The 14,146-nt window shown below is 39.9% G+C and overlaps 1 protein-coding gene across 1 annotated transcript in view; it reads right to left on the bottom strand.

Moving 5' to 3' along the window:
- Positions 1 to 109: 109 nt before the first annotated feature.
- Positions 110 to 14,146, bottom strand: part of LOC136676700 (integrin alpha-11-like) — a 28,849-nt gene continuing 14,812 nt past the window's right edge. Inside the window, exons 15-28 of the mRNA XM_066653884.1 lie at positions 12,997 to 13,136; positions 11,850 to 11,960; positions 11,659 to 11,744; positions 11,372 to 11,576; positions 10,971 to 11,069; positions 8,453 to 8,529; positions 6,115 to 6,198; positions 5,900 to 5,990; positions 5,672 to 5,785; positions 4,586 to 4,669; positions 3,941 to 4,051; positions 2,970 to 3,065; positions 1,785 to 1,898; positions 110 to 1,491 (exon numbers count right to left, since the gene is read on the bottom strand). Of these exons, the coding sequence (XP_066509981.1) occupies positions 1,414 to 1,491; positions 1,785 to 1,898; positions 2,970 to 3,065; positions 3,941 to 4,051; positions 4,586 to 4,669; positions 5,672 to 5,785; positions 5,900 to 5,990; positions 6,115 to 6,198; positions 8,453 to 8,529; positions 10,971 to 11,069; positions 11,372 to 11,576; positions 11,659 to 11,744; positions 11,850 to 11,960; positions 12,997 to 13,136 (1,490 nt within the window). The 3' untranslated portion in view covers positions 110 to 1,413. The remainder of the gene's footprint in view (positions 1,492 to 1,784; positions 1,899 to 2,969; positions 3,066 to 3,940; positions 4,052 to 4,585; positions 4,670 to 5,671; positions 5,786 to 5,899; positions 5,991 to 6,114; positions 6,199 to 8,452; positions 8,530 to 10,970; positions 11,070 to 11,371; positions 11,577 to 11,658; positions 11,745 to 11,849; positions 11,961 to 12,996; positions 13,137 to 14,146) is intronic.

Raw genomic sequence — 14,146 nt, forward strand, 5'->3', positions numbered from 1 at the left:
ACAGTTTTCCATTCTGGGAATATAAACAATGACCATCTTAATATTTGGCACCTAGCCGGACATTTTTAATTAGATGTGCCATCAGCGTAGATAGAGGAATTGTGTGGATGACTTGGTATTGTACAATAAGCATACCCTTTCTCAAAGGCTATTTGTTGATGTGCTGAAGGTAAGTGGTGTTTCTATGAAGGTGAAGGTTGATGTCACTAAAGCTGCAAGATTATGCCATAGACCTTGTGGAAGCAATGTTGCACCATTTGGGTTATAAAAAAAGATAATTGTATATTTACAACATTTCAAGTTTGTATTTCTACATTATCAAAAAGTGCATCAAAATAAGACAAGACAAACAAAGCCAAGGAAATTAGACATTCTCTTGAAAAGATGGGAATTCATATAATTGGCCAAAATACCCTGCTAAGGCATTGTGGATGTATTATAGTTTGCGAATACAACAGGAGTAATTCAACTGAAACATTGTGGAAAAACATAAAAAAAACCTATTTGTTAATATCAATAAATTATAAACATTGCAAGAACAAAGAGCTAGTTACACCAGTGCCTAATGTGACATCTTCAAGTACTGTGCAAAAACGGAAGACGCATCCTTTTATTTATGATTATTAAATAAATGGTGGTCTCTGACTTTAGCACAGTACTGTGTGTCTGTCAATGTCATTACAAAAAGCAAGCCAGCTCTTGTACAAACTTTCGCTTTCCTATTCCTCACCGTCGTTTTCAAAGATGTCCTACTTTCTGAGAAAAAGCACCAGGATACATGGCTGTTGTGGACAGTCAGAGCTCTCTGAGGTTTCTCTTGTATATTTGTAGAATGCAACATATAATTTGGCAGAAGATAATGATTCCGAGTCAGAGATACCATGTATAAACTCATGTTCCCAGAAATCTTTTCCAAATCGATTTTTCCCAAATGTCATAGTTTTGAAGGGTGTCCCATGTGTGTTTTTCTCTCTCTCGTTTTTTCTTAGTGTGAAGCACAAGGGCCACTGCAGGGCATGCTAGAGGATGAGAACATGATCTGTCTGTGATCCATGGGTTTGGCTCAGTAAGCAGTGCAGGCCAGGTGAAAGGTGATGCAGTGTTTTTTTTTTTCATGAATGAGCAACAGATCATTCAGTGCAGAGCAGATCTTTTGTTTTCTGTCTCACTACGTCTCATGTTTTTCTGTCTGTCTTATCCATTAATCACTGACTTCTCTTTTTCCTTTTATTCTAATTTTAGTCACCAACCTCCTTTCACTCATTTTTACTCTCTCTCTCTCTCTCTCTCTCTCTCTCTCTCTCTCTCTCTCTCTCGCGCTCTGTCTGTCTGTGTGTGTTTTGAGACGTGTAGTGTTATTGTTGGACATTCCCTGAGAGTTGGTTGAAGGTTGATCCCCATGGACAGCCTGCGTTATCGTTCCTCTGCCACCTTCCCATTGGCCTCATTTTCTGACTCTTCCCTGGGCTTCTGTCTTTGGAAAAAACCCAGCTAGAAGAAAATTCAGAAATAGCCAGTAATCAATACATGAAATATATTATATATTTCATAGCAATAACATATGGATGTTTTTCTGTAAGAAGAACAGTGTCAGTGAACCTCCAAAAGCTTTTTGAATGCTAAGAACTGAATGCTGGCACATGGCTAGCAGTAGTAGTATTACATCTTTCAGCCTAATAAGCTGTGTCTCAAAGGGTTAAATACACCATTAAACATGACAGCCATAAGGACAATTATGTGGTAAGTGCTACTGTGAAGCACAGGAGTCAAGTGCAGATTATTACCTTCCACAGAGCTAAAATAAGTAGAGAGAGTAGCAACAGCCCCCCAAGTGTACTTCCAATAATAATCCAGATAGAAATACGGTAATCTTCCTCCTTCCTTATCTCCAGAATTATCTGAGAGGAAACACAAAAATGGTGTGGACAATAAATTAAGATGTACCCTCCTTTAGAAACTTTAGAAAACTGTATTAATATATATATATATATATATATATATATATATATATATATATATATATATATATATATATATATATATATTAACCACATAAAGCTATATATTTTCTGAAATAAAGTGATTTATAAATTTAATAAGAATAAGATTTATTCTGTGTGAATTTTGCAGACGTCACTAAATGTGGTTTTCTGCAGGCATGCCCATAGATGGCAGCAGAGATCATTGTTAGAGTGAAGGGCAGCATGGTGGTCTGCTGGTCCTTTCGGTCCTTTGGTTCCAGAGTGCTGAAGGTGGACTGCAAACCCTCCACCGTGTTGGCTGTGAAGATGCCTTCTGTTCCCCAGAGCTCCCACATATTTAAACTCAACAAACAGAATGTTCACCGCCTGCATTGCATTACTATGTGGGTTTCAGTTTGGCCCAGGTTTACTGCATCCATGTGCATGATATTATTAATAGTTCTGAGCTGTATACAAGGCAGAAATCACACAGATGTTTGCTAGTTCTACCCTAGACTGTATTTTGTTTTGACAGTTTATGTGTGGGACAAATATATACTTTTTAAAATGTTAGTTAAAAAGACCTATATGTGGTCCTAACTTCTGCACAGACTACATTATGTGTTGTTTATTCCACAATTATCTCCTGAGTCAGTAAGCAGTCATTGTGCATTAAAATGTGCTGTAGTCTCTGTGCTGTATGTGTTGAGCACGTAAACAAATGAAATCATTATTATTAAATGTTTATCAGCACATTTTTAATATGTTTACATTACTCTTAAAGTGGATCAACTGAAAAAAGTGTAGTCGCTAAACTAGCCTTATATTTCTAGACTTATAAAAGGAATGACTCTCAAGCTGTATATTCCCCTGTTCTAGTGACATCTTAACACACTGATTTCTTCAGATCGGTCCTGCAGTAGCCTGTTTACGCAGTGTCATGGCTCAAGCTTGTGTGAGGTAATGTGTGGCTTCCTGTCCACGTGGACATGTCAGAGATAGACTCACGTGTCTGACGGGCCTCTCTTCATGAAGGAACATAGGGCTCTCTGGCCTCAGTTCCATTGAAGCTGTCGTCACCAGCTCCAGAGTTTTAAACTTCAGCTGAGCATGACAGAAAAAAACACAGAATCAGTTTTCTGCCACACTTTCACCAGTTCCCAGATGGATAGAGTGAGAGAGAGATGGAAATTACTGAAAGGGGGGCAAAGGGAAGAAAGTAAACACCAGATGAGTATCAAATAATGTATGTATGTATTCCACTATTTATTTAAATAGTCAAAATGGCTATGGCGGACGTCAAAGGAAAATCAGCGAAATAATGAAAATTTCCAAAGCTAGAATATTACAAATTAATCCTTTAACTGTGAGGGTGAAGCGTGGTTTCTGACTTTTTCCCAGAGAACTAAGAAGTGAGAGAGTGCAGATGCACACCACAGAGACATGTATACTAGATGTAAACTCTACTTTGCTGTGTTGCCAATACAGTCTTGTTCCAGTTGTGTGGTGTTCGCTCTGTATGTGCTGTCTGTTTTGACAGATCCTAATAGCTTCTGGAAAGTCTGACCTTAAAATAACCCCTATCATCTTGTCATACAGAACAGCAGATGCTAGCACACAGTGGAGGACAAAACAAGTTATCATAGATAAGTGCTAATATTGGGTTAAGAGTATGAAGTAAGATCTACAAAAAGTCTCTTAAACCAGATTATCACTGCTGTGAGGATAAATCCTTGTATCTGTGTGTGTGAGATATTATTTAATTGACTGATACATTCATTCATTTGATGTTACCATTTCAAACTGTAGGGTTACAGTGGCTGTGGAACGTGTGAGTGTGTGTTGCCCTGCAACGGACTGGTGGCCCCATAAGAGTGTGTTCCTGCCTTGCACCCAGTTATTACGGGTAGGCTCCGGACTCACCATGACCCTGAACTGGATAAGTGATTACAGACAATGAATGAATGAATGTTACTCACCGCATGTAGAGAGTCAACACGCAGTGACCCGCTGATCCTTGCACTGACACCTTTTAAAGAGGTCAGATTCACACTGCACTGCACTGGCACAGTCAGGGTGTTGGTGTAGTTCTGTGCACACAAACATACAAAAACAAGTTGCTATGTTTTTCAGTTCACAGACACTCTCACTGGCAGATCAGATACAGCTGTTTGTGGAGATAGTCTGGAACACAGAAACCTGGTTCTGACTTTGAGCGTTTCATTGCGAAAGCCTCTTTCAGCGATATGAAGGGATTGCACAACTTAATGACTTTGTTTAATAAAGCTGGTTAAAGATAAGAACAAGAGCTGCTAAGAATAAATCTTATTTACAGTTTCATTCACATAAAAAAGCAGTCACCGCATTTTACAGGATAAACCACTTCTGTGGAGTTTCTGCTTTGCATTATATAAAGCCAGGCATTTTGCATGATAGATGACTGTAGTTTGGTTAAAGTACGAACTCTTTGCCACATGTGTGGAGAAAATGATTTTCACAAGCAGTGACATCACAGGACAAGACTTTAAAATTATAGAAGCTTTAAAAACATCAGCTTAAAAGGAGACTAGTGTGGGACAATGTCTGTGTAAAGATAAAGAAAAGCAGCCAAATGTGAGTCTTACCAGACGTGAGACACGGGTCAGATCCTCAGGTGATGCACGACTGTGGGCTACGTGTTGAGGCGGAATGCACTGAATCCCATTTTCCTGATGGAAGAGCAGAGTTTAGTGTCACTCTAGGACAGCAATATATCTCAAAGTTACAGTCAGACAGAGAGAACACGTGAACGGCATGGAGACATTATGTAAACTTATTTGCCTGGTGTTTTCTCTCTGTGTGCTGCATGTTATGACAGCTTACAGCTTTAAGACCTGAAACATAGTGCATGGTGTTTATTATTCCATTAACTTGACTCACACTTAGAATTCCTGCAAAGAATCTGGTGAAAAGGAAGAAGAGAAACATAACCGATTTTTATGGATGCCAATTCCAGTGAGGTGGAATGGAATGTGTTCCCAATATGTTTGGGCTTCTTTTCGGTTTGCAGCTGAGGTAGGCCCCAATTTTGGCATGTTTTCTGAAAATAACGACTTTCAGAAATTTAAATAAAAAAAATAACTACCAAATAATCTAATTATTTGGTAGTTTATTATAATCTAATAACCTTTCTGTCAGAATCACAACTTACTATATGAATAAAAAAATTTGTAAACCCAACTAAGTTCCTAAAATTTTGTAGGAATTTGGAATAATAACAAATAGATGAATAGATATTCATTCATTCATTGTCCAGTGGGTCCAGAGCCTATATATATATTGTATGTATACATATGTATATGTATATAGCTTCAGGGACCTGGAGGTTGTGGCTTTGATTCCCACTCCAGGTGACTCTCTGTGATGAGTTGGTGTGTTCTCCCTGTGTCTGCATGGGTTTCCTCTGGGTGCCTCCCACAGTCCAAAAACATACGTTGGTAGGTGGATTGGTGACTCAAAAGTGTCCATAGGTGTGAGAGTGTGAGTGAATGTGAGTGTGTGTGTTGCCCTGTGAAGGACTGGCGCCCCCTCCAGGGTGTATACCCGCCTTGCACCCAATAATTCCAGGTAGGTTCTGGACGCACCGTGACCCTGAACTGGATAAGCGCTTACAGATAATGAATTAATGAATGAATGAATATATATTATTAAATAATGCCCTCTCTTCTTACTGGATCTGCATCGAAGTCTTGGATCTGGAGCAGCTGGTTGCCATTTTTGGTCACTTCAGGGATCACGATGTTTAGCTGCAGGTTTCTCACAGGAAAGTAGCCCAGGTTTTGAATCTACAACACAGGACAATAACGTGCTTTTCAGTGGTGGTCAACATTCATTTACCCGCATTTCACTCTGAAATGGCAGAGTTTACAGAAAAGCAGAGAAACACAGGCTGAGCTCACTTGGAAGGTGAAGTTAAAAGGTGGATGTATGTTCCCAGGTTTCTCCAGGGAGAGGTCAGCCTTGAGCTCAAAGCGCGACGGACTGGAGTCTCTGAGTCATAAAGAGACAAGGAAAAGCAGGCTTCTGATTACTTGTAGTAATTGTTTGTTACTGAAGTATAATTCCCACACATACTTCCCTAACCACAGACACACATACACCCTCAGTGACTGACCTTGTGAACAGCAGGTCAGCCTCGTATCTCAGAGTGTAGAAAATGTCATCATTGTTGTCATGTAACGCTACCTCCTCTCCATCACTACAAAGACAAACATACATAAAGACACATTCCAGGTATTTTAACACTTTAACACTGCAGAAATATGAGTTTATTTACAAAAACATCATCATCTGGAGCGGGAATGTTGTTCTGGGATCAGTTTGGATTTTTTTGTGGACTGTTATGGCCATTAACATAGAATTAATGGGAGACAGTGCCCAGACTGAAATACTTTAGGAATGCCAAATGCCAGCTCTGGGAATGGTCAAGTGACACTTGGTCACATATGTAAATACTTTGGGTTTTCATTCCAGCTCTGTCATAATGATATGAAAGAAGTGTCTTTCTAAACTCAAAGAACCCCTGTCTCTCCCTCTCTCTCTTTCTCACACACACACACACACACACAAACACATACTGTCAAACTTCAGATGTCAAATTGGATTTTATTAGTGATGATAAGAACCTGGGCTCACAATGTCCACAGATCAAATGCAGCCTTTGTATGGCTTTACAAAAGAGCATTAGATGTATTGTTGATAATGACAGTAATTCCACACTGAAACTAATGTATAAAACACTACATTTCCGGCCAAAAATCTATCTCAAAACTGTTTCAGATATCAGGCAGCATATCTGGAATGTTATAACTCTGTGTGATGTAGGTTGTAGAGGCCTTAAATTCTTGTCCCTCTGACCAGCACCGTCACCAGCTTTTAATATAAGCCAGAATTTTCCTATGTGCTTCTTGCTATTAACTGACTGTACACTTATTAACCCACATGTCTTGGCCAAGACGATGTGCAATGAAGTCAAACTTAATAAAATTGGAAATGAGCTGTAATGCAGTGGTAAGTAAGAGGACATCCTGAACTGTAGTGGTTTGGCTAATGATATTTCCTAAAGCCCTATACAAGAGCCAGTGACACAGTTTGTCTGTTAAATCCCTGTTAAACCACCTATATCCTCAAGTCTGTGTAATTTGTTGAAATGGTTAAGAGGATCTTGACAGTAAGGGCTGAAGGATTTTAAAATAATCTTTTGGAGGCGTGGAATTAGGGGATAACATATGAAAATAAGCTTTTTATAACTTATCATCAGTGTGCTGTTGATATCATGAAGATCGCCTGGTATAAAATGTGTTAGTGAGATATATTTCCAAAGCCATCACCTCATACTTTGCTATATTTTGAAAACAATCTTGCATGAGAGAATTGGAGGAGGACTGGTTCTCTATCCCTATAAGGAAGCAATAACTATTACTCTGCATTCACACCAGAGGCGATTGCTCTAAGACTGCAAGGGAAGCTCAGCTTCCCCTAAAATGTCAAAAAAATAAGTGATCAAATATTTACTGTTGTGTGTACATGTCAGTGAATAAATGTGATCAAACGTTTGTTCAGAATCAGCTTCTTATCACTGGTAAAGACGCGGCTTTCCTCTCAATCATTCCAGCAGCTTCACAGTGCTTTAAACACTAACAGAGTTCAATAGCGTAGCAGCGAAGTGCAGCGAAACGCGACGAGTCATTGGATAAATGCTGGGCTTTGTCCCACCCATCAGACGCTCAGCGTCTCTGGGGGTCTATGGGGCAGTGGGCTGGCCTCGGCTGGCCCGGACGCTCAGCTTCTGCATGATGATTGGATGATCTCTCTGAGGCTGAATCCCTTTTTGATTGACAGCGAATTGAGCGAATCAGCGATCCTTTGGTGTAAAGATCCGTGGGAGCACAGGCGGACACACTTCACATGGGCCAAGGCCGTGTAAGCAGCCTAGCTCTGCTGGCCATTGAGAGGACACTAGTCAAGTCCCTGGAAAAGACGCCTTGTTGGTACGACAGGGTCACAGATCATTTTCTTAAAAAGGAACAGAAGGTAGAATTTACATATAAATAAACTGACACATTTTATGACGTAGGCCGAAATTGAGCATCCCCTCCTTGAAAGACCAGCATCCGCCACTGATTCATACCCTGGCAGTGACACGATGTGACAAAGCGGCCAGAATTCATTCATTTTCAATGAGAGCTGGCGATTTCTAGCGAAACACATTGTTTGTGTCTGTGTGTGTGTGTTGTTGCCTCTGACACAAAACAGATCAAGAAACAGAACATATATCTGCAAAATACTTGTAGTTTGAAATAGCTATAGAGTATTTATTTATACCTTTGTACAGACTTTATTCGCCTACAAAATCTCTCAATACACAAACAGAGGTTTCATATAGCAATACAGAATCACATTTTTGTAAAGGCATTGATACATTTTAAATTACTCTGATATTGTGGTATTACCTGTTGGTATTCAGAATCACGTGAACATGGTCCAGCAACATGGAATAGATGAATTCAAATTCCAAACGGAAGGTGACCTGTTGCAGAAGAGAGAAGGACAGGGTTGGAGTGGTTGGCTGGTGTGTAAAAATGGTACACGTTGTAGCCTAGATTTGATGATGACTACAGTATTCCTTTTGCAGGAAAATAAGCAGGAGCACTGAATTGTAGTGTGCCGGTAGCATTTACATGTTGTGTGAAACTCTCCAGAAGGGCAGTACTTTCCCCTCTGTGTATGAATGCTGCCAACAACAACAGTGTGAGCGTTAGTAGAGAGCTTTGCAGTAAGCCTGCAATAACCTGCTGTAAGCTTATGGCCTCAGAGCAAACAGCCACAGGCACCGACATTACAGACTCAGCTGTCTTACTGACACACAACACACTTGCACCCATGCATAACAAACTACTGATATTCACCAATATCCACACAACTTCATGGGCAAAGTTTTTTTTCTCACCCAAGCTTGCTAAAAACAAATATAGAATTCCATATCAAAGTAAATGGAGCTAAATTCCAGCTGTATCTTGGCTTTGAATACCAAAGCTATCATAGTGCCATGCTGTCTCTAACCCCGTCCTGAAGGAGAACCCCTCCCAGTGTGGGGAGAAGCCTGCAGTCCAACAGGCCACAGTATACTGCTTTCTGTCCCAACCTGAAGGCCAGCTTACAGGCATTAAAAACCACCTTAATGAGGTCTTAATGTCCATATCCTGTATATACCTCATTCAGCACAGACAAGGCACAGACCTAGCTGATAATGGCAGTCGGTATCAGTCTGGAATGCAGGGGTTCTTTTACTTTTTGACACTGAATTTGTTTAAATGTGGGCTGACCTAAACTTCATTATCACTTTGGCATGGGTCTGTGAAGGCTCGGTGCCATGAGGGGAGATTTTTATGTTTATACTTGTTGGTTAATTACAGGAGTTATAAAATGGTATGGATCACATCAAGTTGTCTCTTGTTTTCTTAGCTTGAAATACATAGTCACTCCTCCTGTGTGTGTTTATTAATTTTATATGAAACAGACTGGTTACATGTGAATGTGAAACAAGTGGTAATGGGAACATAGGGCTTTTGAATTGTTCCTTTAAAGAAACTGTCATTTGGTCCAACATAAAGTCTGGTCTAGTGCTTGATAGCATTTTGTTTTGTTTGTAGAAGGATTCAGTTGAAAGAGAAAGAGTGAGGGAGATAAAGAAAAGAAAGTGAGTGTGCCTGACAGACCTTCATGATCCTGCAAAAGTGTGATGTGAAGAAGAAAGTGAAGTGTTTGTGCTGGTGTACTTTGATGTAACCATGTAAAAATTGTGCCTTTCTACTGGAGTCATAAGAATCAGATCAGAGCTCATCACTTTCAAACCAAGATGTCTAGCATTAGCACACACTGCAGTATAACATCTCCATTAGTGGTGCCTATTTGTCATATTTACTGCCGGTAGATTTACAGCTAAGCAGTTGCCTGCTGGGCTCAACCCTCCATGGCTTCACCAGGGCTAAGATAAGACAAAAAGATCTGCCAAGTTTCTCACTCAGAAGAGTTTTGATTTTTATTTTAGTGAAAGATTCAGGGCCATCACCTGAAATGTGATATAATATATATTTTTCTTCACATTACAGTTGGATAGAGACTCAGATCAAGAGAGAGTGCTTTACTTAAGAGCAAAAGAAAAAAGCTCATAGGGATGTACACAGGCAATGGGTTTACCATGTGTAGTGAAATTACCCTATTGTTTTTTTGTAATGTATCTGTAATCTGATTTTTTAATCTTTTTTACTGAAACTAAAAAAATACAATTAGTTCGGAAAGTTCTTCCACAGTATTTAAAACTATGTTTTGTTGTTTGTGAATTCACAGTAATGTTGATCTAAGGATCTATGCAACATTAGTGGCCTGCGAAATTAACCACACATGGAGACCAGGTCCTCAGCTGAAACACAGAGTAAAATATTAAAACTCATGCAGTCACAGTGGTATAGAGCTCATAGTGGGCTGCAATTTATAAATCTCATCGGTCAAGCATGAACCACAAACTAATGTATGCCATATATCTTTCTTGATCAAATTGAACAGTGTAACAGCCACAGTGATGCATTAACTCCTACAGAATACCACTGCAGTAAATTACATTCTGCAGGAGCAAACAGGAGTCTGCAGAGGTTTATACAACTGTGGGCAAAATTAAAGACCATCCGGACTAAAGCTACTGAATTCATATAAAGAAAGGAATGAGAAATGTTTTCAAAAACCAAAGTAGGCATTTTTTCTGTCAAACAATACCTCGTTTCTTCAGTAATAATAATAATAGTAAACAGACCAACAGTCCAAAACAAAAAGTCAATTCTAGTCCATAATTTTTACTAGTCCAGTTTTTATAATCTTCACCAAGCTCATCGTTATCTTTTTTTTCTCTGCTTAGTCCATTTGAATTTTTGCAGCATTCCACTGCTTGGTAGAAATGAAGTGTGTAACACTCACCTGAGTCTTAGCTCTCATAAAAGGAGCACTAACGTTGCAGTATTTCTCATTTCTTAACTTGTTTCCACCACGGCAGTCAAGCTCTATGTCTGAATTGTCCTATAGAAAAAAGGAAACCAAAAAGTTGTACTGTGCTGATAATCTCAGGCTTTTCACATTCTAATGCTTATTTAGTATTCGCTAAAAAAATAAAAAATAAAACTGATTCGATGCTCTTATACAGGAATTTAGGACTGAGGAATGGAAGCATGGAAATGCTTGTGTCTTCGTAGGAAATATGGTAACACTTCGGAGATTTTCACATAAAAAATTCTGGATGACTTTACTTACTTCTAAATGACTGAATGACACACACTGTGTACAAACAATGGGTCTTTTAATGGTTGTATTTTATACTGTACCTTTACTACAAGACTGGAGAAGCGTAGGTTTCTCGAGTATGAGATGTTAATACGAGCTCCATAAGCATTTTCCCCTCTGTTCTCCAAACGAACATCTACCAACATCTTCCTCCTGGACGCCTCTATCACCCTCTCACTCTCTTCGGCCGGGGCTGGACTGCGGCACAAAACACTGCCTGCACGGAAGGCCTGTCCGCAGAATTGCCTAACACACAATAGGGAATCAGTACGAGGAATGTGTTTTCTTGTTAGTTCCTGTGTGTGTGTGTTTGTGTGTGTGGTCATACTTGCGACTGATGAGGTCAGTCTGTGCTTGTATCACAAGGTCTGGAACACAGTGGTCATCTTCATCACAGCCATTCCAGAAAGGAAGCTGCAGAAGGGCATTAAAGTGCATTAAACGCATATCTTTACTTTTGAAACCAAACTTATTTCTATTTTTTTTAATGTTTAACTTTTTAGAATTTGATAGACAGACCTGGGTTTTGACTGTGGTTGGCCAGCTGTCGTCTAGCGTAGGACCGTGCTCTGGGTCCTGAAGGCCTGTTTCTACAGTGAAGATGATGGGCCTGGCATAGTCTGTGGTGTCCTTTGTAAAAAGGATAAATGAATAAGTCATTTAAGAAAAGGAGCATTGATAAATACTTCACAGTAAATAACTTTTTGTTTGTTTGTTTGTTTGTTCTCTGGGCGGCACGGTGGTGCAGCAGGTAGTGTCGCAGTTACACTGCTCCAGGGGCCTGGAGGTTGTGGGTTCGATTCCCGCTCCGGGTGACTGTCTGTGAGGAGTTGGTGTGTTCTCCCCGTGTCTGCGTGGGTTTCCTCCGGGTGCTCCGGTTTCCTCCCACAGTCCAAAAACACACGTTGGTAGGTGGATTGGTGACTCAAAAGTGTCCGTGAATGTGTGTGTGTCTGTGAAGGACTGGTGCCCCCTCCAGGGTGTATTCCTGCCTTGCGCCCAATGATTCCAGGTAGGCTCTGGACCCACTGCAACCCTGAATTGGATAAGCGGTTACAGATAATGAATGAATGTTTGTTCTCCATTGTTTTTTGTTGTTATTTCCATGTCTGCCAAAAGGAATATTAAGTGTATTTACATGGGTAAAATAAATCAACTCTTTTCTAAATACATAAAGAATGCACCTTACCAAACCAATTAGAAAAAACAATTAGTGTGTTTTAATATAAAAACAGTAAATACAATGGATATTTTTTTTTCTATTTTGATGTGTAGTAGTGTCTACTATAGTGTTTATTGTTTCTGAATATTCCCTACTCAAATCAGTAATATTTTGTGCAGATGTAGAGAAAAAAATTAATATGTAATAGTGTGCAAAATAACCAAAATAATATAGCAATATGTAATGTGATATAACGGCATGTGCTGCTAATATTACCATCTGTTATTTATCTGGTTATTACCAATGTCTGTTAATGATTACCTTCACTGACACAGTTCTGTGCTATGCAACCAGTATACTGCTTAATACTGAGACGAAGAGGAAATGATGCGAGTTTTAGGAGCCTTGAGATTATAAAATAACTTTCTGTGAAGCAGCTCCTCTTTCCACTGATTTGAACCAGTTGAAGATAATATTTTGAGTAAGTATGAGAGGTGAGCTCACCATAACGTGGAAATAGATGTGTTCGCAGGCTTCCTGCCCAGGAAGAAGAGTGAGGTTCTGTGGCTGCTGCCGATCTGGGTCATCCATTACAGCACGAGGGTTAAAACGCCTCTCCTCAATAAAGGCACTGTACCAAAGATCTACAGATAGGGAAAAAAGAGACAATTCAAGATTCTTACCTCGAAAAATGTATGCAGTCTGGTGTTATATAAACACTTTTTTTTCACAAGACCCCTTTATGATGCACCAAGTGTGGACACAGATGTCCATTTGTTTGTATAATCTCCAAAGACTAGCATAATATGAAAGGGGGATGTTGTGGAGAAACTGAGGTCACCAGGCTCACTGCCAACTGTTGGCTTGTGGGATGTAAATACCCCTAGAATTAGCTGTGGAGCAGTCGAACTGTGTCTCTGGGGTGACAGAGCACAGTCCAATACCTTGGGGATGTGTGTGTGGTGGGGTGGAGGGTGTTTGTGATTCAGAATGAATCATCCAGCATCAGTAGCTGAGATCACTAATTCTCTTACTTCGAGGAGTTGTTCTTCTGATAGTAACAATTTTCCTGTCAGTTACTTCTGACACATGAAGACAAAGAGGTCTGAGACTGCCTGTTTTCAGTGATGAACCTTTTACACTAAACATCTCACTTGTGTAAAGCAGAAGGCTCAAACCCACAACTTCAGCCCAAGTTTTTGGAATTATTTCCTCTCCTTAAGTACACAGCCCGTCCTCACCCTCTAAACAAGTTGTCCACAGTTTCATACCAAAGATGTATACTTCAAATACCTGTGCAGTAAATAAAGAAAAAAATAAATCTAAACTAATCCTTCACTGGCTTCAAAGCATTCCATTCCCTTAACAATATTTTTTCTTTAGAGATTATACTGGTTTTATTGGCTGAATTAACAAATGGGTGGCACGGTGGTGCAGCAGGTAGTGTCGCAGTCACACAGCTCCAGGGACCTGGAGGTTGTAGGTTCAATTCCAGCTCCGGGTGACTGTGTGTGAGGAGTTGGTGTGTTGTCTTCCTGTGTCTGCATGGGTTTCCTACGGATGCTCCGGTTTCCTCCCACAGTCCAAAAACACGTTGGTAAGTGGATTTGCGACTCAAAAGTGTCCGTAGGTGTGAGTGTGTGAGTGAATGTGT

This window comes from Hoplias malabaricus, chromosome X2 (assembly GCF_029633855.1).
Source record: "Hoplias malabaricus isolate fHopMal1 chromosome X2, fHopMal1.hap1, whole genome shotgun sequence".
NCBI classification, from domain to species: Eukaryota; Metazoa; Chordata; class Actinopteri; order Characiformes; family Erythrinidae; genus Hoplias; species Hoplias malabaricus.